The 27,516-nt window shown below is 43.2% G+C and overlaps 1 protein-coding gene across 1 annotated transcript in view; it reads right to left on the bottom strand.

Annotated features, from left to right (window-relative positions):
* Positions 1–27,516, bottom strand: part of vps26a (VPS26, retromer complex component A) — a 53,866-nt gene that overhangs the window by 12,135 nt on the left and 14,215 nt on the right. The window contains exons 3-5 of the mRNA XM_041210474.1: positions 21,241–21,316; positions 16,301–16,457; positions 5,945–6,109 (exon numbers count right to left, since the gene is read on the bottom strand). Coding sequence (XP_041066408.1) covers positions 5,945–6,109; positions 16,301–16,457; positions 21,241–21,316 — 398 coding nt within the window. The remainder of the gene's footprint in view (positions 1–5,944; positions 6,110–16,300; positions 16,458–21,240; positions 21,317–27,516) is intronic.

The following is a 27,516-nucleotide window of genomic DNA, read 5'->3' as shown; positions in this document are numbered from 1 at the left end:
ACAGTCTGTTAGCTTTCTGTCATGAAAACATAATAATTCTCATAATATTATTGTGATTTATTGTAAAAGTGAGTTAATAGTGGGGTTTGGATAGTGTGTACATGTGTGCTTGCGCCCGTGAGATTTAACTGAATTGGAGACAGCTGGTCTGGAGGTTTTGATTCAGCAAAAAGAAGCTAGGTTTGAAATGCTAAATACGTAAACATGGCTGAAGTTTTAAAGTTTGAGCTGTGAGGAAAATTTGCTTTTATAGATAAATTAGGGGAGTCTGAATTTCAAAGAGATGGTAAGGTGTTACACCTAGCCAGAGGAAGCTAGGCTAAACATCGTGTTTATTTTTCCCAAAGGTAACTGATAATATAAATCTTTTCATAGTGTTCATATTATGAGAAAGGTAAAGTTCCAAAGACATATTGGAACAATGGATTTTACATTAAAAAGGGAGAAACATAGGCTGTGTGTCAGAGAGGAAGGAATTCTAAGATCTAACAAGTGTGGAAAGCCTCCAGCATTTGTGCATCAAGTTGCTGTCTACAGGAACCGAAGCTGAGAAAAACTCACTTTGAATTTTCCTATCCAGGGTATTGTGTTGCTTTGCCTGGGTCTGTTTAAATCTATTTGTTTTTTCACTGTTACCTAGCGGGGGTGTAACTGGAAGCCAGATTAATTAGGGGTTTTCGGAGCTATTATAGTAGTAATTTGTAGACCTATGTAAGTGCTTTAATCTCTTATTTTGTTAATAAATGTTTAATTCATTTTTCTAAAAAACCTCTGAAGTCATGGTAGTCTTAATACTTCTGAATTCAAAGCACATATCTAGAAATAAAATACAAATTAGAAAACATTTGTGACCGCGTGATCAAGTTCCCTCCTGGATTTGATCCACCTTGCACACATCATCTGCCACATCATAACACTTTCCTAATTACTTGCTGTACTTGTATACTAGCCTTTTGTGATTCATGCACTAGGACATCCAGATCCATCTGCACCTCAGAGCTCTGCAATCTCTCTCTCCATTTAGATAATATGCTTCTCTTTTATTCTTCTCTCAAAATGGACAATTTCACATTTTCCCATATTATCCTCCATCTGCCAGATCTTTGCCCACTCACTTAACCTATCTATATCTGTTTGTAGCCTATCCCAGTCTAGGGATGAGGTCCTGAAAGCATATTTTAAGGAGGTTAATAAGATTGGTGAACTGCAAGCACAGGTTAACAAATGGAATTATGATATTATTGCTCCAACAGAGGCCTGGCTCAAAGAATGGCAGGACTGGACGTTAAATATTCCTGGGTACAAGGTGTTTAGGAAAGAAAGAAAAGCAGGGCGGGGGGTGGGGGGTGTTGGGGAAATGACAATATTGATTAAAGATGGCATTACTGGAGAGAAAGGATCAAGGACAGAATTTCTCTGGCTGGTAAGGAATGGTAAGAGTGGAACAGTGATTGGTGTAGCATATAGACCACCAACTAGTGGAAGAGATGTGGAGAAACAAAGTTGCAAAGAAGTTACTGAGAGGTGCAAGAATTATAGAGTAATGATAATAGGGAACTTCAATTATCCAAATATAGACTGGTGTAAGAATAATACAAAAGGACAAGAGGGGTGAGAGTTCCTGGAATGTGTTCAAGATGATTTTCTACGAGAGGACATGCAGTTTTGGACGTGGTTATGGATAATGAGTTGGCCCAAGTGGATCCGATATCAGTGGGAGAGCCTCTCGGGGACAGTGACCATTGTATCATAAGTTTTAGGTTAATCATGGAAAAGGACACAGAACAATCCAGAGCAGGGATAATTAATTGGGGATGGGATGGGATGAGAATGCATCTGGGTAGAGTGAGTTAGTATCAAATGTCAACAGAAAAGACAGTGGCTGAACAATAGGTCACCTTCAAAGAAAAAGTATTGCAGGCAATGTGAAGGTATATTCCCTTGAAGGGGAAATAAATCCAAAGCACTCTGGATGATGAGAGAGATAGAGGTGAAGATGAAAAGGAATAAGTGCACATACGACAGATATCAGGTAGAAAATATAATGGAGAATCAGGCTGAATATAGAAGGACCAGAGGGGAAGTGAAGGAACTAATAAGTAAAGCAAGAAGACAGCATGAAAAGATACTGGCAGCAGACATAAAAGGGAATCCCAAGGTCTTCTATCAGGATGTAAATAATAAAAGGGGGGTAAGAACATTAGAACATAAATAAGAACAGGAGCAGAGCATTCAGCCCCTCCAGCCTGCTCCATCATTCAATAAGATCAGGGTTGATCTTCTTGTGTTTCGATTTCCACATTCCCATCTAACCCCGGTAACCTTTGATTCCCTTGCCTAACAAGAATCTATCTACCTCTGCCTTAAAAATATTCAATGACCCCACCTCAACCATCTTCTGAGGCAGAGTGTTCCAAAGTTGCACAACCCTCAGAAAAATATTCGCCTCATCTCTGTCCTAAAAGGGCAACCCCTAATTTTAAAACAGTGCCCCCTAGTTCTGGACTCACCCACAAGAGAAACATCCTTTTGACGTCCAGCTTGTCAAGGCCGTTCAGGATCTTGTACACATCAATCAAATCACCCTTCACTCTTCTAACCTCCAGTGGAAACAAGCCCAGCCTGTCCAACCTTTCCTCATAAGACAACCCACTCAATCTAGAAAACCTCCTTTGACCCGCCTCCAATGCATTTACATCCTTCCTTAAATAAGGAGACCAAAATTGCACACAGTATTCGAGGTGCACCTTTATAACCAAAGCATAACATCCTTCAATCCCTCTCAAAATAAAGGATATCATTCCATTAGCCTTCTTAATTATTTGCTGTACCTGCAATACTAACTTTTTGCGACTCATGTATTAGAACACCTAGATCCCTCTGCACCTCAGAATTATGCAGCTGTTCTCCATTTAAGTAACACTCTGCATTTTTGTTCTTCCTGCCAAAGTGAACAACTTCACATTTTCCCACATTAAACTCCATTTGCTAGACCTTTGCCCACTCACTCAACCTATCTATATCCATCTGCAACCTCCTAAAGTCCTCTTCACAACATACTTTCCTACCTATTTTTGTGTCATCTGCAAATTTAGCTACCATGTCTTCACTCCCCTCATCTAAGTCATGGATGTAAATTGTAAAAAGTTGAGGTCCCAGTACAGACCCCTGTGGGACTCCACTCATCACATCCTGCCAATCAGAAAAAGGCCCATTTATGCATACTCTCTGCTATCTGCCCAGCCAGCCAAACTTCTATCCATGCTAATATGTTACCCACTACACCATGCGCTTTTATTTTCCATAATAATCTTTGATATGCACCTTATCAAATGCCTTCTGGAAATCCAAGTACAGTATGTCTACAGGCTCCCCTTTATCTACTGTGCATGTTACTCCTTCAAAAAAAGGCCAATAAATTGGTTAAACATGATTTTTCCTTCACAAAACCAAGCTGACTCTTCCTGAACGCCTTGAGCTCTTCTAAGTGCCCAGCTATAATCTCTTTAAAGATTGATTCTAATAACTTCTTCACGACAGACATCAAGCTAACTGGCCTACTTTCCTGTTTTCTGTCTCCCTCCCTTCTTGAATAGAGGAGTCATATTTGCCACTTTCCAATCTAATGGGAAAAAAAGAGAAGGGCTGATTAGGGAGAAAAATTAGGAGGCTGGAGAAATAGAAGAGGTGTTGAACAAGTACTTTGCATCTGTCTTTACAAAGGATGAACTTGTTCCCCAGGCCGAGGTGCGAGAGGAGGTAACTGGTACACTAGAATTTACAATCGAGAAGGTGGTGGTGTTGGAAAAGGCTATCTTTACTTAAAATAGATAAGGTACCAGGACCGGATGAGATGCATCAGTGGGTACTGAGGGAGGGGAGAGTGGAAATTGCAGAGGCACTAGCGATAATCTTCCAGTCTTCCTTAGACACAGGAGTGTCTAAGAGGACTGGAGAACTACGAACGTTACATCCTTATTCAAAATGGGATGCAAGGATAAAGCTGGCAACTACAGGCCAGTCAATATGGCCTCAGTGGCAAGGATACCTCTGGAAACTATGGTACATGCTAAAATCAATAATCACTTAGACAAGTGCAGGATAATTAAGGAAAGCCAGCATGGATTCTCAAGGTAAAATCATGTTTAACTAACTCGGAGTATTTTGAGGGGGTAACAGAGAAGGTTGATAAAGGAAACGCTGTTGATGTGGTGTATATGGATTTTCAAAAGGCATTTGATGCAGAAAAGTGAGGTGATTTGTTTTGGCAGGAAAGATATGGTGAGACAGTATAAAATAAAGAGAGAGCCTCTAAAGGAGATGCAGGAACAGAGGGACCTTGGTGTATACGTACATATGTCATGGAACATGACAGGGCACGTTGAGAGATCAGTTAATAAAGCAGATAGTTTCTTAGATTTTATTAATAGGGGCATTGAGTACAAGAGTAAGGAGGTCAGTTGAACTTGTATAAGACACTAATTAGGACTCATCTGGAGTACTGCGTCCAGTTCTGGGCACCATACTTGAGGGAGGATGTGAAGGCATTGGAGTACAGCGGAGATTCATGAGAATGATTCCAGGGATAAAGAACTGTAGCCACGAGGATAGATTGGAAAGATTCAGACTGTTTTCCTTGGAGAAAAGATGGCTGAGAGGAGACTTGATAGAGGTATTCAAGATCCTGAGGGGTATGGGCAGGGTAAATAGTGAGAGACTGTTCCCACTCAAGAGAACATTAAGAACTAGAGAGCACAGATTCAAAATAATGGACAAAAGTAGTAGAAATTATGTGAAGATTTTTTTTTCATCCAGAGGGTGGTTGAAGTCTGGAACAAACTTCCTGAGACGGTGGCGGAGGCTGATTCGATCAAGGTATTCAAAAGGTAATTGGATTGCTACCTGAAAATAGAATGTGCAAGGTTACGGGGATAAAGCAGGGGAGTGGGATTAGGTAGAATGCTCTATCAGAGAGCCAGCGCAGACTCAATGGGCAGAATGGCCTCCTTCTGCACTGTAAAGATAATGTGATAAATATTAACAGTGCTGCTTGATTAATTATGCTGCAAGAACAGGAAGACAAGCTCAAGTACTCCTCCCTGGTAGCTGGAGGAAGTTCATTATAGAGAAATGCAAGGACTTTGGGCTGGGGACAGCATAAACTTAAAACTACTGCTGCTTCGCACACAATGTCTCTGATTGAAAGCCCATTTTGCTGCCAAACCTAATGTTGTACACTTGCCAGCCTTGATTGGATAAGGTTTGTCTGTCTGTAGGCTGATCCAAAGATCAAGCCCCTTCAGGCAAGCGTAAAATATCCCATGGCACTATTTTAAAAGCCTGAGAAGTTCTCCCCAATGTCAAGTGTGAAGACAGCTATTGTTCAATTCCTCTTGTCCTACTCCCAAGGCGAGTGAGAGAAAAGAGACAAGAAAAGCTGCATTCTCCATCGGCTAAACAAGTCAAACTACCCTGCCTGACAAGGAAAAAAGACTTGCATTTATGTAGCACCTTTCACAACCACTAGGCTTCTGAAAGCACTTTACAGCCAATGAAGTACTTTTGCAGTATAATCACTGTTGTAATTAGGAAAGGTGGCAGCCAAATTGCACTCAGCAAATTCCCACAAACAGCAATGTGATAATGACCAGATAATTGGTTTTAGTGATGTTGATTGAGGGATAAATGCTGGAAAAGGACATAACTTCCCTGCTCTTCTTCAAAACAGTGCAATGGGATCTTTTGTGCCCACCTGTGGGGGCAGAGTGTCAGCCTAGATTTTTGTACTCAAGCTCTGGAGTGGGACATGAACTCTCAACTTGACTCAGAGGCAAGAGTGCTACCAACTGAGCCATGGCTGACACTCCTGATAAGGAAAGCAAGAAATAAAGAATCAAATCAAACAGCTGTCTTGTATAAGTGTTCCAGAGCTGCAATGACTCACTTTGACTTGTTATATTCAAACTCTATGTGTAAGCAGTCTTCAATTCCCACTTCCATTTTGATGGAGTTGTTGACATCTGGATAAGTAGCAAGCTGGTGCACAATCAGGTCATATTCCTTCACCAGATCACTCAAGCTCCGCACTATTGTCACTTTCAGGAAATATCTGAAGGGAAAACAATGCAATAAATGAGATCACTGATTTACGAGTAAAGAGGAATGCCAGAAGTCTTCTCAAAATAAAGCTGAAAGCCCCAGAATCTCATTAATAAACAGGATGGGACTTTCCAGATATCATATAATCAGCAGCACCAGTTATAAACACTGAAAAAAAGCAATGCTAAAACTCCTAACAGCTGAAATCTCAAAGCACTTCAAATTCCCCACTCCTGCTGCTAAATGTATGAGCTCAGTCCAATATTAGGACCACTGACAGTGGTCCCATACTTCATCCAGGTGCCCACCTTCACAAGTGAGCTTCAACATTAAGTGCTGTATGGGCATTTGATAGAGGAGAGCATTAGGATCAACTCTTTCTTTAATGCATGTATTTGTAGGGGTAGGGGTCAGTGGATTGAGAGAAACCGGTGATCATTTCCCAACCGTAACCTAGGAGAGTCGAACTGGTGTCCAAGCTGCTGCTCTGGTGAAGATGAATCAACCAACCAAGAATCAAACAAAGACCACTTCTCTGTTTGGTTCATTGTAAACTGTGCGGTTTAACTACTTACTAGGCCACCTATGAAACACCTTTAAAGACTTTAATCTCTGCAAATAAACCTGGTAAATCAAATTTAGGAGTAAAGAGTGCCAAGTGTTATACTGGGTTAAAGATGACAGGATTGCATCTCTTTTTTTATTATTTGTTCATGGTGTGTGGGCGTCATCGGCTGGGTCAGTATTTATTACCCATCCTCAATTGCCCTTGAGAATGGGGTGGCTTGCTGAGCCTTTCAGACGTCATTTAAGAGTCAACCACATTTCTATAACACCTTTTGTGACCCTAGGATATCCCAAACAGCTTGATAGCCAATCAAGTATTTTTGAAATATAGTCACTGCTATAATGTGGGAATGGCAGGAGTCAATTTGCACACAGAAAGGTTCCACAAACAGCAATGAGATAAGTGACCAGATCATTTGTTTTGGAGAAGTTTGTTGTGGACATTAGAGAGAACTCATCTGGCTCTCCTTGGAATAGTGCCATCGCACCTTTCACACCTGCCTGATGGGGCAGGCAATGTCTCTGTTTAATGTCTCATCTAAAAGTCATCACTCCCAACAATGTAGCAATCCCTCAGTACTGTGTTGAAGTGTGAAGGTAGATTTTGATGCTCAAGCCTTGAACCCACAACCTTCTGATTCAGATGTGAGTGTTACCCACTGAGCTATAGCTGACTAGGGATAGCATGCAACGAAGGTAACTTTCATCGTCACAGACATTCTCCTGGAAATCCCTGCCTAATGGCATTTTGGAAACAGGATCAACACATGGATTACAGCAATGAAGGAGGAGCCTCACCACTGTCTCGGTCTATCTAAGACTGGACAATAAATTCAGCCTCGCTAGCATCATGAGAAAGTAAACAAGAGGAGGACTGGCTGTCAAGGATTTGTGTGAAGTGAGCCTGGGCCAGAGACAGAGGAGCATTTAAAAAAGCAAATGGAGAGGAGGAGACTTCCCAACCGGAACATTAGTATAAGTTAATTTTAAAAAGAGCACAGAGAGCGGGGAGAGCTCATTTTTAAAAAAGGGCAGAGAGAGCAGGGAGTTCATGCGAGACCAGTGGCAGGGAGACATCACGAATCACAAGCAGTTGATTGGTTAGTAGGATTGAGTATTTCTATAAAGTAAAAGTAAGGTCTTTATTTGTGTGTTCAGGTCTCTAGTCTTTTTTCTTAAAAATAGCTTGTTCAGTATGAGATTGATACTGGTGTAAAAAAAATTACAATAAAATGTAAAGAGCAGGGATACTAGAGTAATGAATTAATAAATTAAATAAAATATGATAGTGATGGCAGGACAGGGTGATGTGTTGCTGTTGCAGCATGTGGGCACTGCTGGACACCAAGATGTACTGTTTTTTTATTCATTCATGGGATGTGAGCGTCGCTGGCTAGGTCAGCATTTATTGCCTATCCCTAACTGCCCTTGTTCAAAGGACATTTTTTTTTTTAAAAGAGTCAATCACATTGCTGTGGGTCTGATGTCACATGTAGGCCAGACCAGGTAAGGATGGCAGATTTCCATCCCTAAAGGACGTTAGTGAACCAGATGGGTTTTTACAACAATCGACAGCGGTTTCATGGTCATCATTAGTTCCAGATTTTTTATTGAATTCAAATTCCACCATCTGGCATTTGAACCCAGGTCCCCAGAGCATTACCCTGGATCTCTGGATTACCAGTCCAGTGACAAAGCACCCGCCCACCTGCACCCCCACCACCACCACACCCCCCCACCACCCCCACCCCCCCACCCAACCCCACCCCCCCCACACACCCACCCCACCCCCCCCACCCCCCCCCAAGTGTTTGCATCTCGAGGTACTTCAGATATCTCCTCAGGGCTGGAGAGGAACTTGGAGTGGGAGGGAAGAGATCCGGTTTTTGTCATCTACGTAGGTACCAATGACATTGATAGGACTAGAAAGGAGATTCTACTGAAAGAATTTGAACAGTTAGGAGCTAAATTAAAAAACAGAACCTCCAAGATAATAATCTTGAGATTACTACCTGAGCCATGGACAAACTGGCATAGGGTAAATAAAGTCAAGGAGTTAAATACATGGCTGAAAGATTGGTGTGAGAGGAATGGGTTTCAGTTCATGGGGCATTGGCACCAGTATTGGGTTAGAAGGGAGATGTTACTTATACTAATTTCCTTCAACTCCTCATTCTCCCTAGCTCCTTGGATCTCTAAATCTGGGAGATTTCTTGCATCTTCCTCAGTGAAAAGAGGCACAAAATTATCATTTAGCTTCTCTGCCATTTCTCTATTCCCCATTATAAATTCTCCTGACTCTGCATATAAAGGACCTACATTTGTCTTAGTCAAACGCTTCCTTTGTACATATCTACAGAAGTTTTAAACAGTCCATTTTAATGTTTTTTGCTAGATTGTATTCATATTCTATTCTCCCTTTCTTTATCAGTTTCTTGGTCCTCCTTTGTTGTGTTCAAAAAACCTCCCAATCCTCAGGTTACTACAACTTCTGGCAACTTTACAAGTCTTTTCTTTTAATCTTATACAACCCTTAACTTTCTTTGTCAGCCACGGTTGACTGACTATCTTGACTACCTTGAAGGGATGTACAGGTGCTATAAGCTATATAATAGTTCTTTGAAGATTATCCATTGCCTATGTACAGACATACCTTTTAACATATTTTACCAATCCACCTCAGCCAATTTGTCCCTCATGCCTTCATAATTTCCTTAATTCAACTTTAACACCGGTTCAGGGTGGGCTACTTCACTTTCAAACATAATGTAAAATTCTATCATATTGTAGTCACTTATCCCTAAAGGATCTTTTACAACAAGATTATTAATTAGCCCTTTTTCATTACATAATACTAGATCTAAAATATCCTGTCCTCTAGTCGGCTCCTCAACATACTGCTCTAGAAAATCATCCCTAACACACTCCAAAAACTCATCTTCCAAAGCATTAGCTTTCGATTGGTATATGAAGATTTAAGTCACCCATGATTACTGTATTGTCCATGCTACATGCTTCTCTCATTTCCTGATTAATACCATGCCCCACACTACCACTACTGTTTTGTGGCCTACAAACAACTCCAACCAATGTCAGCTGCCCTTTGCTGTTTCTTAGCTCTGCGCCAACAGATTCCACACATTGAGAGTGACTGGGTCCTGCAGCGGGAGTTCAGGAAGTTAGGCAGAAAGTTAAAAAACAGGACCTGTAGGATTGTAATCTCAGAATTACTCCCTGTGCCAAGTGCCAGTGAGGCTAGAAATAGGAAGATAATGCAGCTAAACACGTGGTTGAACAGATGGTGTAGGAGGGAGGGTTTCCGATATCTGGATCATTGACATCTCTTCCGGGGCAGGTGCGACCTGTACAAGGATAGGTTGCATCTAAACTGGAGGGGCACCAATATCCTTACTGCGAGGTTTGCTACTATTACTCGGGAGGGTTTAACCTAGTCTGGCAGGGGGGTGGGAGCCAGAGCAATAGGTCAGCAGGTGAAATAAATGACTAGGAACTAGTGAATATGGCCAGTAGGACTAAGAGGAAGAGTAGGCAGGGAGAAATTACTGAACACAGTGTGACTGGGGGTCTGAAATGCATTTGTTTCAATGCGAGAAGTATAACAGGCTTAGAGCTTGGATTAGTACTTGGGACTATGATGTTATTGCTATTACAGAGACTTGGTTGAAGGATGGACAGGATTGGCAGATAAACATTCCAGGATTTAGATGTTTCAGGCAGGATAGAGAGGGATGTAGAAGAGGTGGGGGAGTTGCACTGCTGGTTAAGGAGAACATCACAGCTGTACGACAGGAGGACACCCCGAAGGGCTCATGCAGCGACGCTACATGGGTAGATCTCCAGAATAGGAAAGGTGCAGTCACAATGTTTGGGGTTTACTATAGGCCTCCCAATTGCCGGCGGGAAATTGAGTAACAGTTATGTAGGCAGATTTTGGAAAGAGGTAAAAGCAATACGGTTGTAGTGGTGGGTGATTTTAACTTTCCCTATATTGACTGGGAGTCACTTAGTGCTAGGGGTTTGGATGGTGTAGAATTTGTAAGGTGCATCCAGGAGGGCTTCCTGAGACAATATGTAGATAGTCCAACTAGGAAAGGGGCAATACTGGACCTGGTATTAGGGAATGAACCCGGCCAGGTGGTTGAAGTTTCAGTAGGGGAGCATTTCAGGAAAAATGACCATAATTCAGTAAGTTTCAAGGTACTGGTGGATAAGGATAACAAAAGTCCTCAGGTTAAGGTGTTTAATTGGGGGAAGGCTAATTATAACAATATTAGGCAGGAACCGAGGAATCTAGACTGGAGGCGGATGTTTGAGGGCAAATCAACAACTGACATGTGGGGGGCTTTTAAACGTCAGTTGATAATTCAGGACCGGCATGTTCCTGCTAGGATGAAGGATAAATATGGCAAGTTTCAGGAACCTTGGATAACGAAGGATATTGTGAGATTAGTCAAAAAGAAAAGGGCAGCATTCTTAAGGGCTAGAAGGCTGGGAACAGATCAAGCCCATGGAGAATATAAAGAAAATAGGAAGAAACTTAAGCAAGGAGTCAGGAGGGCTAAAAGGGAAAGTCATTGGCAACCAGGATTAAGGAAAATCCCAAGACCTTTTATACATATGTAAAAAGCAAGAGGGTAGCCAGGGAAAGGGTAGGCCCACTCAGGGACAGAGGTGGGAATGTGTGTGTGGAGCCAGAAGAAATGGGAGAGATATTAAATGAGTACTTCTCATCAGTATTCACCAAAGGACTTAGTGGTCAATTTGTCTAGGGAAGATAGCCTGGATCATGTTGAGATCAAAAAAGAGGTGTTAAGCGTCTTGAAGAATACTAAGGTGGATAAGTCCCCAGGGCCGGATGGGATCTACCCCAGAGTACTGAGGGAGGCAAGGGAGGAGATTGCTGGGACTTTGACAGAAATCTTTGTATCCTTACTGGCTACGGGCGAGGTCCCAGAGGACTGGAGAATGGCCAATATTGTTCCATTATTTAAGAAGGGTAGCAGGGATAATCCAGGAAATTACAGGCCAGTGAGCCTCACATCAGTGGTACGGAAATTGTTGGAGAAGATACTTCGTGAGAGGATTTACTACCATTTGGAAGTATTAGTGAGAGCAGAGGATGCCAGACCTGCTGAGTTTTTCCAGGTATTTTAGTTTTTGTGTTAGTGAGAGGCAGCACGGTTTTGTGAAGTGGAGGTCGTGTCTCACTAACTTAATCGAGTTTTTCGAGGAAGTGACAAAGATGATCGACGATGTTATCTACGTGGATTTCAGTAAGGCCTTTGACAAGGTCCCTCATGGCTGACTGGTACAGAAGGTAAAGTCGCACGGGATCAGAGGAGAGCTAGCAAGATGGATACAGAATTGGCTTGGTCATAGAAGACAGAGGGTAGCAGTGGAAGGGTGCTTTTCTGAATGGAGACCGGTGACTAGTGGTGTTCCGCAGGGATCAGTGCTGGGACCTTTGCTGTTTGTAGTATACATAAATGATTTGGAGGAAAATATAACTGGGCTAATTAGTAAGTTTGCAGACGACACTAAGGTTGGAGGAGTTGCAGATAATGAAGAGGATTGTCAAAGGATACAATGGGATATAGAGCTGTTGGAGACTTGGGCGGAGAAATGGCAGATGGAGTTTAATCCGGACAAATGCGAGGTAATGCATTTTGGAAGGTCTTAGGAATTATACAGTAAGTGGCAGAACCCTTAAGTGCATCAACGGGCAGAGGGATCTGGGTCCACAGGTCATTGAAAGTGGCAACGCAGGTGGATAAGGTAGTCAGGAAGGCATATGGCATGCTTGCCTTCATCGGCAGGGGTACTGAGTATAAAAGCTGGGAAGTCATGCTGCAGCTGTATAGAACCGTGGTTAGGCCACACTTGGAATATTGCGTGCAATTCTGGTCGCCACATTACCAGAAGAATATGGAGGCATTGGAGATGGTGCAGAGGAGGTTTACCAGGATGCTGCCTGGTCTGGAGGTTATTAGCTATGCGGAGAGGTTGGAGAATCTCGGATTGTTCTCACTAGAGTGACGGAGATTGAGGGGCGACTTGATAGAAGTTTACAAAATTATGAGTAGCATGGACAGAGTAGATGGTCAGAAGCTTTTTCCCAGGGTGGAAGAGTCAATTACTAGGGGACATAGATTTAAGGTGAGAGGAGGAAACTATTCACATGTGCGGGGCAAGTTTTTTTATGCAAAGCGTAGTGAGTGTCTGGAATTCGCTGCCAGAGGAGGTGGTGGAAGCAGGTACGATAGTGGTGTTTAAGAGGCAGCTTGACAAATGCATGAATAGGATGGGAATAGAGGGATACGGACCCTGGAAGTGCAAAATGTTTTATTTTGATAGGCAATATGATTGGCGCAGCCTTGGAGGGCTGAAGGGCCTGTTCCTGTGCTGTACTTTTCTTTGTTCTTCCGATTGGAGAGCCTCCCTTACTAATGCACTGATCGGATCCCTTATTAGTGCAACTCCACCTCCTTTTCCTTTTTGTCTGTCCTTCCTAAATGTCGAGTATCCTTGAACATTCAGTTCCCAATCTTGGTCATCATGTAGCCATGTTTCCGTAATGGCGATTATATCATACCCATTTATCTCTATTTGTGCCTTGAGATCATCATTGGGTTTTTGTACCTTGAAGGAAGGTATAGGTGCTATAAGCTATGTAATAGTTCTTTCAAGACTATTCATTGACTATGTACAGTCACACCTTTTAATGTATTTTTCCAATGACATCATTCCACAAACAAAGCATACTCAATGCTCTGCTTTGTTTCTCCTGCCTTCTAGTCTCACTACTACTTTCTGTTGCCAACACTGCAAAATACCTGTTGCATTTGATGCTGCATTAATCCCATTCAGAAAGACAGGAAGGGTTTGTAAACCCTTGAAGGTGCTGTCATCTCCCATCTTTCTCAGAATTCCCATGTTTGCATCTCTCCAACTAGGTTTCCATCTGTCATTGCACCAAAATGTTTCATCTAAAAGTCACAAATGACATCATATGCAACTTTGACAATGGGAAACATTCCCTCCTCATCCTTCTTGGCCTGCCTCCAGCCTGACATGGTTGACCCCACACCATCCCCCTCCAACAGCTCTCCACGGTCATCCAGCTGGGCAGCAACTGCTCTCACATAGTTCCATTCTTATCTGTCAAACCATAGCCAGAGAATCACTTGCAACGGTTTCTCTTCCAATACCTCGTGTCCCCCAAGGATCTATCCTTGACCCCTACATGCTGCCCCTCAGCGACATTATCTGAAATCAGTGTTATCTATAATGACAAGACCCAGTTCAACATCACCACCATCTCTCTCAAACCTTCAATTATTTCTAAGTTGTGACACAGCTAGTCCAACATCCAGTACTGGTTGGAGTAGAAATTTTCCATAAACTAATTGGGAGATGGTGGCGTAGTGGTAATGTCACTGGACCAGTAATCCAGAGACCCAGGCTAATGTTCTGGGGACATGGGTTCAAGTCCCACCAAGACAGCTGGTGGAATTTGAATTCATTTTAAAATTTTGAATTGAAAAGCTAGTTTCATTAAACCATTGTTGATTGCTGTAAAAACTGGTTCATTAATGTCCTTTCGGGAAGGAAATCTGCCGTTCTTATCTGGTCTGGTCTACATGTGAGTCTACACTCACAGCAATGTGGTTGACCGTTAACTGCCCTCTGAAATGGTTTGGCACGTGACTCAGTTGAAGGGGAATTAGGGATGGGCAACAAATGCTGGCCTTGGCAGTGATGCCCATGACCCAATAAAGAAAAAAATATTGGGAAGACTGAAGTCACTGTCTTCAGTCCTGGATACAAGCACAGTTCCTTAGCTACTGGCTCAATCCCTCTCCTTTGCAAGTGTCTTAGGCTGAACCTGATTATTTGCAAATAAAAACAAAATTCTGCCAATCCTAGAAATCTGAACTAAAAACAGAAAATGCTGGAAAAATTCAGCAGGTCTGGCAGCATCTGTGGAGAGAGAAACAGAGTTAACGTTTCAAGACCATATTACTCTTTCCTATTCAAATTCCACCCTTGTCCCCAGACTATTTGCAAACATGGTATCTGACCATATCTGACCTGGAGATGAAATTTCGACCATATGTAAACATCGTCACTAGGCGCATCTATTTGCACCAACATAACATAGCCCAATTCTCCCTGGGCTTAGCTCATTTGCTACTGAAACAAATGCATTTGGTTCCCTCTAGACGTGACTATTCCAACTCGCTCCTGGCCTCCCACATTCTACGCTCCTTAAAACTTGAGGTTATCCAAAATTCTGCTGCCCATGTATTTGCCCGCCCAATCATCCATCATCTCTGTGCTTGCTGACCTACACGGGCTCCCGATTAAACAATGCTTCATAAAATGGTTACAGCACAGGAGGTCATTCTGCCCATCATGTCTGAACTGGCTCTTTGCAAGGGCAACTGAATTGTAAAATTCTCATCCTCGTTTTTAAATCCTTCCTTGGCCTCAGCCCTCCCTATCTCTGTAATCTCCTCTAGCCAAGAGCCCTCTGAAATATCTATCCTCTGTCAATTCTCATCTCTTAAGCTGCCCTGCTTTTAATCACTCCACCACTCTACTGTGCCCTCTGTTGCTGAGGTCCAAGATCTGCAATTCTCTTACAAAACCTCTCCCTCTCTCTTCCCTCCTTTCGGATACTTTGACCAAACTTTAGGTCATGTCCACTAATATTTCCTTATGAGGCTCAATGTTAAAATTTGTTTGAAGAAGTTTCTGAAAAGTGCCTCGGGACATTATACTGCAATACAGGCAATGTGTAAACACAGGCCATTGCATTGGGGGGGCAAGAGTAAATTAGTCTACAGAGGGCAGTTTTTTGGTGGTTAGACTGACAGAAAATGAACAGTGCAGATGTTAAAGATGGGTAATATGCTCGGATGCTCATCACCTCAATGAGGTGAAGATCATTTACCCAGATATTGAACAGCCCAATTATACATTGCAATTCACACTTTTACACCAAACATGAATATCAAGCACTTGTAAATCTCTCTCAAGCTGCCATACATGGATTTAAGAGGGTTTGATGAAAAGGGCACATCACTTCAACTCTATCCAGCCAACTGTGCAACCTCCCCTTGCATATCCCCAGCCTCACGGTGAATCACCTCCAGGGAAAGGGAAAACCGTCCACTGTAGCAATGAATTTCACAAGGTTCCATTCCAGCTCTGTGATGGTAGCTGATCTTAAGCCAGCCACTGGCACGATGGGAATCAGTGAACAAGGGAGGTTGGAGGGAGACAGGACAGAAGGAAATTAGAACAACATTTGTCAGTGTTCCTACTGATCATCATCCAGTGCTGAGCTGGAACTAGGCAAGGGGAGGATGAGGCTCAGCTCTGATGCCTCCTCAAGAGATCAGTTAGTCTCATCCTGCAAAGCTCACTGTGTAGGTTGTTCCTCACAGAATGGTCAATGGAATCCAGAGAATTGTGTAGGATGGGGCGATGGGGGGCGGGGGGGGGGGGGGGGGGGGGGGGGGGGGGCGTCGCAGGAGTGGTGGTGCTGAAAAGAATATGTGCAAAGGACTCAAATCAAAAATAATTAAGCTGTGCTGAAAATAATTACCTCAGTCTGACATTGGCCCCTATATACGATTCATATGGCTTTTCCACCTGCATGAATTCAAACTCATAGGTTCTGCTCTGTGTCAATTCTCCAGGCAAGGCCAGCTCCTTCACCAGGTTCACAAACTCATGTGTGTTACTCTTATCACTAAACAGTTCTGGAACATAGAAGGAATAGAGTAAAGTGAAAGGCAGGTGTGCATTTTTACAGTGTCTGGTCAACCCCTTCTCTTTCCCCAAGCCTGTGCTAGCAGATAATGCATGTTCAGCAATAAGCGTGTCAGTACGCAAAAAGCCAATCTCACTAACAGCAGCAACCATCTGGCATTAAAGCTGCTTCCCAGGTCACTGAAATGTATATTTATATTTTGTAAAAAAATGAGCTCCAGGGTCGCAAGAGCTTGGAATCAAAAGGAGTTAAATCAAACAAACTGGAATTTAATATTGAAGATATCATGACAATTCAAGTAAAGGGTTATCAATGTTTTAGGTTTTGGTATTACGCCAAAGCAATTCTTGACTCCTGATGGCTATATAACACCACATTTACCTAGATTTAACAGTATATAGGTCACACTTTAACGCACATAAACATCTCCCAAGAATTTTTCCAATGTTGAGATGTCCAATGTTGAAATGGTCATCACCATTTTGTGCCATGTTTCCAGGTGACTGCCTCAATATGTGACTCTCTATTGTTCAGTGAACAGCTGCCAAGCCCCCAGTCCCACCGACTCCCGGCCGCTCCCTGGTCATAGCAGATGGAAACGGTGACTCTCCAGAATGATCAGTGACTTCAGCCTCACCAGGTAACAGGAGGAAAATAAAATCTTTCCAGCTCATCAACTCAATGCAAGTCAGACAAGTTATTTGGAAGTATTTTGTACCTGTTCTGTTAGGAAATACAAATAGTTTAAGTAAGTTATGTGTTCATTTGTATGTGTTAAGAATAAGGTACATCTTTAAGTTTAAGTTTAATTTATATTGTTTTGCTACTTGTGGGTTAAAAGGTGAAATCTGGGATCTAGTTTTAATTTTGAATGGAGACAGCAAGCTCTGTTGGTATATCTGCATTTCTAATGAGATTTTTATGACTCTTGGAGAGTTAAGGCAAACAAAAGTAGAAAAACTGCTGTTGCCTAGCTTTTTTTTTAAAAAAGCAGTTTGAGTTCAGTTGGAAGCAGCTGCCAGAGATACTAGACAGCAGAGGAACAGATAGCAAGCCCCAAACTGAAGTTGAAGTCAGGATTCCAGTGAAACTGGATATTGGGAGCGGGAGCTGCAGAGAGAGTTAATTTCCCAAAAGAACTGAAAGGTCCCAAAACCAAGGAGTGAGACAGAAAGGAAAGGTCTCAAAGGGACAGTCTAGTCAATGGAAAGGACAGGAATCTGGAAAAGGCCCTGTTCTGTGGAAGTTAAAGGTGCCGAGAGGAAGGCTCCAAGCTTCCGGTTTAAGGAGAAGAAAGCTGCAGGAAGCAGATTTAAAGCAACAAGCCAGAAGGTGTGTAACTCTTTACTATGAGTATTTGAAAAAGAAAGTGCATGGAGAGTTTGAAACCCTGGAGATGAATCCTTGCAGAAGGTGCCTGAGAGAGTTGTTTGGGAGAAGATTCCAATGTGAGTTCTTGGAGAGTGGAGATTGGAAACCCTCGTGTGAAAGACAGATTTCAGTGAGACCAGTTGGCTCACGATGTGACAAGAGTCTGGGGGAGTTGATGAGAGATCCATAGCATCTGGTTGGGATGCAATCTGTCACTTGGTTTTAGAGTGCGGTGTGTCTGACCACAGGTCGCCAATAGGTTTACATGGACTGCGTACTTACTGTGAACATTAAGAATATAAGGAAGTTTTTGTAACTTGTGTTATCCTTACAAATCTGTATATACCTGTAAAGGTATAGTTAGGGGTGAAGGTGTATTGTAATATAGTTCATCTTTTCTTGTTTAATAAATGTTTTATTCTTTTGTTTAAAGTTCATCAGCTGACTCACGTGACTCTGTTCAGTAGCCACTCTCTACGTATCTAAACAAAAAGTAAAAGTTAGGATCTATTAAGCCAGGTTCCACCCTGAGATCGGGCTTGTCCAGTCGTAACAGCAGCCAGGATCATAACAGTTCACATTTGCCCTCTGGCTCTGCTGCTGTTTTCCAATGGCCCTCCTACCTCTCAGCTTGTACCAGTTTTCACCACTTCCCTCCATCTCGTCTCAAGGTGCAATTTAAAAAGTAAGCTTGCAGCCCCCAAACCCCCATCCCCCACTTCATTCCCAACCTTTCCGCCCAGCTCCTCCATACTTTCAATTCACGTGAACAGCCCTATTCCCCGTCTCCATTGCCTCACTATACTCACTCAGATATACCATCGACCTTGGCACCTGTGGGATGAGGGGGTGGTTAAAAAAAAGGACAATTTAAAAAGACTATCATCCCGGTTCTAACTGTCGTCCAGTGACTCCCACCGAAGAGGTGAGTACAGATAGCAGCAAAAACGGGACCAATCTCTGCACTTACAGCCCTCCCAGCTGAAAAGCCTGCCATTCTCAGTCGAGGTTCTGGATGACTGGGTCCAGAGACTCTATCCCAGCACAAGTCAGTACTCGGTGAGGTGGTTTGGGGGACAGAGTTTAAACTGGAAATAATTCTCATCACTGGGCAGTGTGGTCGAAGCCAGGTCAAGAGCCAGTTAATCCAATAGAGTTCAGGTGAAACTGGTGCCTAACTCACATTCTAAAAGCATTCACTCTGACCAGCAAGTAGCTCAGCTCTGCTGGCCCTTCTGCATACTCCAATGTCTTAATGAATAAATACCTTTAATAAAATGCAACAACTTCAGATTGTAGCTCCCCACCAAATGTGACACAGCCCAACATTTGTATCCCCTGCTGCTCTGCTCGCTCCACCTTCGCCCCTGCCATGTACTCACTTCCTTTGCTTCCCCACCACTCCCCTCCTCACACCTCCTGCACCTTTTACCTTTCACCACTCTCCTTTGCTCCCCCTGTTGCTCCCCTCACTTCCCTGCCACTCTCCTCTCCATGCGTTGTGGATGGTTCTGAACACTCTACAATCATTCATGAACATCCTCACTTCTGATCTTATGATAGAAAGGAGGTCATTGATGAAGCAGCTGAAGATGGTTGGGCCTAGAACATTACTCCCGAGGAACTCCTGCAGCAACATCCCAGGACTGAGATGACTGACCTCCGATAACCACAACCATCACTCTTTGTCCTCTGTATGAATCCAACCAGTGGAGGGTTTTCCCCGATGTCCTTTGGCTTCAGTTTTGCTAGGGCTCTTTGATGCCACATTTGGTCAAATGCTGCCTTGATGTCAAAGGCAGTCACTCTCGTCTCACATAGAGTTCAGTTATTTTGTCCGTGTTTGAACCAAGGCTGAAATGAGGTCTGGAGCTGAGTGGCTCTGGCGAAAACCAAACTGAACATTAGTGAGCAGGTTATTGATGAGTAAGTGCCACTTGATAGCACTGTTGATGGCCCCTTTCATCACTTTACTGATGATCGAGTGTAGATTGATGGGGTAGTAATTGGCCGGATTGGATTTGTCCTTTTTGTGGTCAGGTCACATCTGGGCAATTTTCAACATTGTTGGGTAGATGCCAATCTTGTAACTGTACTGGAACAGCTTGGCTTGGACAGAGGGAAATTGTTTCCACTGGTAGAAGAGACGAGAACCAGAGGACATGAATTTATGGAACTGGCAAAAGAACCAGAGGCAACATGAGAAAAGTATTTTTATGCAGTGAGTGGTTAAGATCAAATGCACAGCCTGAAAGTGAGGCAGATTTAATCATGGCATTCAGGAGAGAATTGGATAATTATCTGAAGGGAAAAAAAATTGCTTGGCTATGAAGAAAGGAAGGGGGGTATGACCAGCTGACTTGTTCATGCAGAGGGTGGCATGGACACGATGGGCCAAATGGCTCCGACTGTGCTGTAACCATCCCATGACTCAATTGCCAACAAGAAAAGATGTAACCATGGCCCCTTGACATTCAATGGCATTACCATCACTGAATCCCCCCTAACAACATCCTGGGGTTACCATTAACTGAATTGGACTAGCCATATAAATGCGGTGGCTACCAAAACAGATCAGAGGCTGGGATTTCTGTGGAGGGTAACTCACCTCCTGACTCCCCAAAGCCTGCCCACCATCCACAAGGCACAAGTCATGAGTGTGATGGAATAATCTCCACTTGCCTGGATGAGTGCAGCTCCAACAACACTCAAGAAGCTTGACACCATCCAGGACATGGCTTGATTGGCACCACATCAACCACCTTAAACATTCGCTCCCTCCATCACCAACTGACAATAGCTGCAGTGTGTATCATCTACAAGTAGCACTGCAGCCACTCACCAAGATTCCTTAGACAGCACCTTCCAAATCCACAACCTTTACCACCTAGAAGGACAAGGGCAGCAGACACATAGGAGCACTACCACCTGGAAATTCCCCTCCAAGCCACTCACCACCCTGACTTGGAAATATATCATTGTTCCTTCACTGTCGCTGGGTCAAAATCCTGGAACTCCCTCCCTAACAGCACTGTGGGTGCACCTACACCACACAGAATGCAGCAATTCTGAAGGTAGCTCGCCACCACCTCCTCCAGGGCAATCAGGGAAGGGGAACAAATGTTGGCCTAGCCATTGTGATGCCTTACTCATGGGTCTGTTCTGGTTCAACAGGAGGACGACGCACTGTTGCTGGGTCTGTACTTGTTAAGTGCAGCTGCTGCAGGTAGTTTCTTTCTTAACTCCAGGTAAAACTATCTGACAATGTGGTGGTGAGTAACGAGACCACAGACACATCTACATCACACTGTCAGCACACTGACCTCTCTGTAATCACCATTCTCCAGTGAAACCCAACCGCAGGAAATATAAGTTTGGGTAAGGACAGGTCAACAACTTACCAATCTGTCCAACAAATTCAATTCGAATTCCTTTGTGCTCCAAACGCTTGCCCGGTTGTTTAAAGGTAAGGTTTACCTGGCAAAAAATTTAAAAATGTGAAAAATATTTTTTTTAAAAATCACTATTCCATTTTTCTAAATTTACTTTATTTTACTCCCCTCTGCTCTCTTGCTCCATTACTCCACTTATTACTTAGACAATGCAGGATATTCCAAGGGAGAAATATTCAGTCACAGGCCATGATCCACATCGGTACCAACGAGAGGTAGAAAGAAGGATGAGATCCTGCAGGCCAGGCAGATCTTAGGGAGCCAGGAAAGAAAATAAGCAGGACATCAAAGGTAATAATCTCCAGAAATACTCCCAGTGCGGCATGATAATGAGCACAGAAATAGGAGGCCAGAGCATACGAATGTGTGGCTGAAGAGATGGTACAGGAGGGAATGTTTTAGATTCCTGGGGCATTGGAACTAGTTCTTGGGGTGTACAAGCCAGTCGGGCCTACCTCAACAGTGCCAGAGCAATCACTCTGGCAGAGTGATTTGACAGTGCCACTGGAGAGGGTTTAAATTAGCTTGGCAGGAGGGATCGAAAGCTGATGTTGCTTCAAGGCAGAGAAGCAAAGCTGAAAGTGGAAGGTAGAAAATTAGTAAGCAAGTACAAAAGGTAGAGAAAACTAGGCTAGAAAATAGACAAAGGAGTTGTTCAGTGATTAGTGGTATATATTTCAATATAAGGAGTCTATTGAATAAGGCACAGATGGTCACTTGGAAGTACAATATCATAGCTATTGCTGAAATATAGCTTAAAGGGCAGGAATGGCAGTTCAGCATTCCTGGTTACAGGATTTTCACACTGCTGGGGATGAGTTATAGCCCCCTACGCAGTAAGGTGGTGGCATAAGGGCAAATATGTAGGCAAATTTCTGAGAAATGCTGAAACAATAGGGCTTTGCTAGTAGGCTAATATTAACGGGGATAAAACCAGTGTAAAAGGTATAGAGAGCATAGGATTCTTAAAATGCGTTCAGGAGAACCTTCTTGGCCTATATACAAAAAGCTCATCAAAAGAAGGGGTGGTTTGGGACTTAGTTCGAGCAAAGCTAACTGTGTAGTTGGAAGGGGTATCAGTGGGAGACCATTTTTGTGATAGTGATTATAATTCAGTTCGATTTACAGTGGTCATGGAAAAGGCATTACCAAAAGCATTATTGGGAAAAGGCCAGTTTCACTAAACTGACAAAAGTGGATTGGAAACAGCTACTTGAAGGTAAATCAATGTCACAGCAGTGGGAGACATTCAAGGAGGGAACAGTAAGGGTTCAGCAAAGGATATGGAAGGAAAGAATAGGATAAACTAAAGACAACGAAGTAACCTAGATGTACAGGCAGATGATGTAGACAAATCAGATGTAACAGTTGAATAAAGGCAACTACAGAGGCATGAGGGAGGAACTGGCCAGAATTGACAGGGAGATGAGCCTAGCAGGAAAGACAGTGGAACAGCAATGGCAGGAGTTTCTGGGAGTAATTTGGGAGACACAGCAAAAATTCATCCCTAGGAAGAAGAAGCATACTAAAGGGAGGACGAAGCAACCATGGCTGACAAGGGAAGTCAGGGACAGCATAAAAGCTAAAGAGAAAGCATACAATGCGGCGAAGAGCAGTGGTAAACCAGGGGATTGGGAAGCCTACAAAGAACAACAGAGGACAACTAAAAAAGAAATAAGGAGGAAGATTAAATATGAGGGTAAACTAGCCAGTAATATAAAAGAAGATTGCAAGAATTTTTTTAGATATATAAAAGGGTAAGAGAGAGGCAAAAGTGGACACTGGGCTGCTGGAAAATGACACTGGAGAAGTAGTAGTGGGGAACAAAGAAATGGCGGAGCAACTGAATATGTACTTTGCGTCGGTTTTCACAGTGGAAGACACAAGTTCAAGAGAGTCGGGGGGCAGAGGTGAGTATGGTGGCCATTACCAAGGAGAAGGTGCTAGGAAAACTGAAAGGTCTGAAGGTGGATAAATCACCTGGACCAGATGGATTACACCCGGGTTCTGAAGGAGGTAGCTGAAGAGATAGTGGAGGCGTTAGTGGTGATCTTTCAGGAATCACTGGAGTCAGTGAGGGTCCCAGAGGACTGGAAAATCGCTAATGTTTAAGAAGGGAGGCAAAAGACAGGAAATTACAGGCTGATTAGCCTGACCTCAGTCATTGGTAAGATTTTAGAGTCCATTATTAAGAATGAGATTTCAGAATACTTGGAAGTGCATGGTAAAAATCGGGCAAAGTCAGCATGGTTTCATCAAGGGGAGGTTCATGCCTGACAAATCTGTTAGAATGCTTTGAAGAGGTAACAAGTAGGTTAGACAAAGGAGAGCCAATGGATGTTATCTACTTGGACTTCCAGAAGGCCTTTGACAAGGTGCCGCACAGGACGCTGCTCAGTAAGATAAGAGCACATGGTGTTAGAGGCAAGGTACTAGCATGGATAAAAGATTGGCTGTCTGGGAGGAGGCAGAGAGTGGGGATAAGGGGGTCCTTCTCAGGATGGACCGGTGACTAGTGGAGTTCCGCAGGGGTCAGTATTGGGACCATAACTTTTCACTTAATACATTAATGATCTAGATGAAGGAACTGAGGGCATCCTGGCTAAGTTTGCAGATGATACAAAGATAGGTGGAGGGACAAGTAGTATTGAGGAGGCGGGGAGGCTGCAGAAGGATTTGGATAGGTTAGGAGAATGGGCAAAGAAGTGGCAGATGGAATACAACGTGGGGAAGTGTGAGGTCATGCACTTTGGTAGGAAGAATAGAGGCATAGACTATTTTCTAAATGGGGAGAGAATTCAGAAATCTGGAGTGCAAAGGGACTTGGGAGTCCTAGTCCAGGAATCTCTTAAGGTAAACTTGCAGGTTGAGTCAGTAGTTAGGAAGGCAAATGCAATGTTGGCATTTATTTCGAGAGGACTAGAATATAAAAACAGGGATATGCTGCTGAGGCTTTATAAAGCTCTGGTCAGACCACATTTAGAATATTGGGAGCAATTTTGGGCCCCGTATCTCAGGAAGGATGTGCTGGCCCTGGAGAGGGTCCAGAGGAGGTTCACGAGAATGATCCCAGGAATGAAAGTCTTAACATATGAGGAACGTTTGAGGACTCTGGGTCTATACTCGATGGAGTTTAGAAGGATGAGGGGGGATCTGATTGAAACTTACAGAATACTGAAAGGCCTGGATAGAGTGGACATGGGGAATATGTTTCCATTAGTAGGAGAGACTAGGACCTGAGGGCACAGCCTCAGAATAAAGGGAAGACCTTTTAGAACAGAGATGAGGAGAAATTTCTTTAGCCAGAGAGTGGTGAATCTATGGAATTCATTACCACTGAAGGCTGTGGAAGCCAGGTCATTGAGTGTATTTAAGACTGAGATAGATAGGTTCTTGATTGGTAAGGGGATCAAAGGCTACGGGGAGAAGGCGGGAGAATGGGGTTGAGAAACTTATCAGCCGTGACTGAATGGCGGACCAGACTCAATGGGCCGAATGGCCTAATTTCTGCTCCTATGTCTTATGGTCTTATGTGCTAAATGAAAATTTTGTTTGATTTCATAACAGGACAAAGCTGTGGTCTGTGTCTTTAGTTAACCATTGGATCCTGGGCTTGTTTCCACTTGTTACACAGTGGTCGTTTTGAATGGAATTGCTGCCCTCCTTTGTCAGTGGCTGAGCAATTATGCTGAATGAGCGTGGAAAAACAGGCCCCAGATGGTTCAGTGTTTTTCCACTTCCAGATATGGATAGACATCACTCTGATTTTGATTCCGATTTACCTCATTGTCTTTACATAGTGGATGTCTCAGGTTATCCAAACAGACTTCTGCACTTTCAGGAAGGGGAAGTGGAGCCTGTGCAATGTTCTAATTGGGATGAGGCCAATGTTACTGTGAGATGTGATCAGGTGATGAGCTGTTTGACTGAAAGTTCTGCTTCCTGAAGTTGAGCCCATGGGCATGCTAATGAACTTACACAGGATGATCAACCAAAACAAGACACAATCTCAAGGTGGGATGAGGCAAAGATCAGACAGCTTAGGGACAGAATGAGGGAATGAATGGTCAATGGGATAGAGTGATAGAGGGATAGAAAGATTACACTATGGCAAGTGCTGCACTGACAGAAGTACTGTCTTTGCGATGGAACATTAGAGTGAGTCTGTTCACTCAGGTGGATGTCAAGGATCCCATGGTACTATTTTGAAGAGGAGCAGGGGAGCTATCTCTGATGTCCTGGCCAATATGTATCCCTCCCACAACACCTCTAAAAAACAGATAATGTGATCGTTATCATATTGTTTCTCGTGGGCTCCTATTGTGCATAAATTGGCTACCAAATTTACATTACAACAGTGGCTACACTTCAAGAGTACTTCACTGGCTGTAAACTGCTTTGAACCTGCTGAGACTGCAGGTTCTAACTAAATGCAAGTTCTCTCTTTTAGAATTACAGGGACACAGGCACATAGGGCTGCAGGAGGTTCTAGAAATAGGCATCCAACTTAATCGGACTGGAAATCAGAAACTCTGATCATCCATTGTACTTCACACAGCATTACACTCTTATTATAAAACATCCTCTAATTCATAAAGCAAAACGAAGTATGAATATGAAAAGGAATGTTTTCACTTGGTTCTCAGAATCTGAGTACCACTGGCAAGACAGTGTTCATTGCCTCAAGAAATAGGAGCAGACCACACAGCCCATCAATCCTGCTCTGCCATTCAATACAGTCATGGCTAATCCTGGGCTTTAACTCATTTTTCTACCTGCTTAATTCCCTGAGAACAGGGAAATCTGTCTATCCCAACCTTAAATGTATTCAACGATGGAGCATCCACAACCCTCAGGAGTAGAAAATTCCAAACATTCACAATCCTTTGAGTGAAGTAATTGCTCCTCACCTCAATCCTAGATGAGTGACCCCTTATCCTGAGACTGTGCCCCAGTGCTCTAGATTCTTCGACCTGTGGAAGTATTCTCTCAGCGTCCACCCTATCAAGCCCGTTCAGAATACTGTATGTTTCAGCAGGGTCACCTCCCATTCTACTGAACCCCAGAGAATAAGCCCAATTTACTCAGCCATTTTACCTGCTGATGCCAGGCACCAATTTAGTGAACCTTCAATGTACCGCCTGCAATGCAAGTAAATCCTTTCTTAAATGTGGAGACCAAAACTGTATTCCGGATGTGGTCTCACCAAGACTTCATTATTCTTGTACTCGAATCCCTTTGCTCATTCCCAGAAGACACTGTTCAGGTACCTTCTTTAACCACAGGGGTGCTTGCAGTCTAGATGCTTCCAGTGTGTTAGACAGAGATTTCCAGGATTCTCATCTGGTGATGAAAGAGGAATGACAATCTGGCAGGATTGTGCTCCTGATAGTTAGCAGTTAATGTGATTCCGTCATCAACACTGTGCTTTCCTTCCAGGAATTTCCTGCATATGTAAAGCAGGTTCGCAGCAGTAACATGCTCCTGAAGGATTTACCATCGCTGGGAAGGTGGGAAATTCATTGTTTAAGGCACCACAGCCATTTAAAGGGAACTGCTTGCTTAGGCAAAGCAGCAAACAGCAGAGGCCAAGACAACTGATAGCCTCAGACGGACATTAAACTCACTGGGCTTTGTTCTGAACACAATCTTTACTTTAATAATAAAAACAAAAAAAAAAAACAAAAAAACAAAAAAAAAAACCAGGGATGCTGCAAATCCAAAACAAAAACAGAATTACCTGGAAAAACTCAGCAGGTCTGGCAGCATCGGCGGAGAAGAAGAGTTGACATTTCGAGTCCTCATGACCCTTCGACAGAACTTGAGTGAATCCAAGAAAGGGGTGAAATATAAGCTGGTTTAAGGTGTGTTGGGGGGAGAGAAGTGGAGGGGGTTGGTGTGGTTGTAGGGACAAGCAAGCGGTGATAGAAGCAGATCATCAAAAGATGTCACAGACAAGAGAACAAAAGAACACATAGGTGTTAAAGTTGGTGATATTATCTAAACGAATGTGCTAATTAAGAATGGATGGAAGGGCACTCAAGGTATAGCTCTAGTGGGGGTGGGGGGAGCATAAAAGATTTAAAAATATTTTAAAATAATGGAAATAGGTGGGAAAAGAAAAATCTATATAATTTATTGGAAAAAACAAAAGGAAGCGGGAAACAGAAAGGGGGTGGGGATGGAGGAGGGAGCTCAAGACCTAAAGTTGTTGAATTCAATATT

The sequence above is a fragment of the Carcharodon carcharias genome, chromosome 17 (assembly GCF_017639515.1).
Source record: "Carcharodon carcharias isolate sCarCar2 chromosome 17, sCarCar2.pri, whole genome shotgun sequence".
Lineage (NCBI taxonomy): Eukaryota > Metazoa > Chordata > Chondrichthyes > Lamniformes > Lamnidae > Carcharodon > Carcharodon carcharias.
The sequence above is the reverse complement of the archived record's forward strand: the minus strand, read 5'-3'. Positions and strand labels throughout refer to the sequence as shown.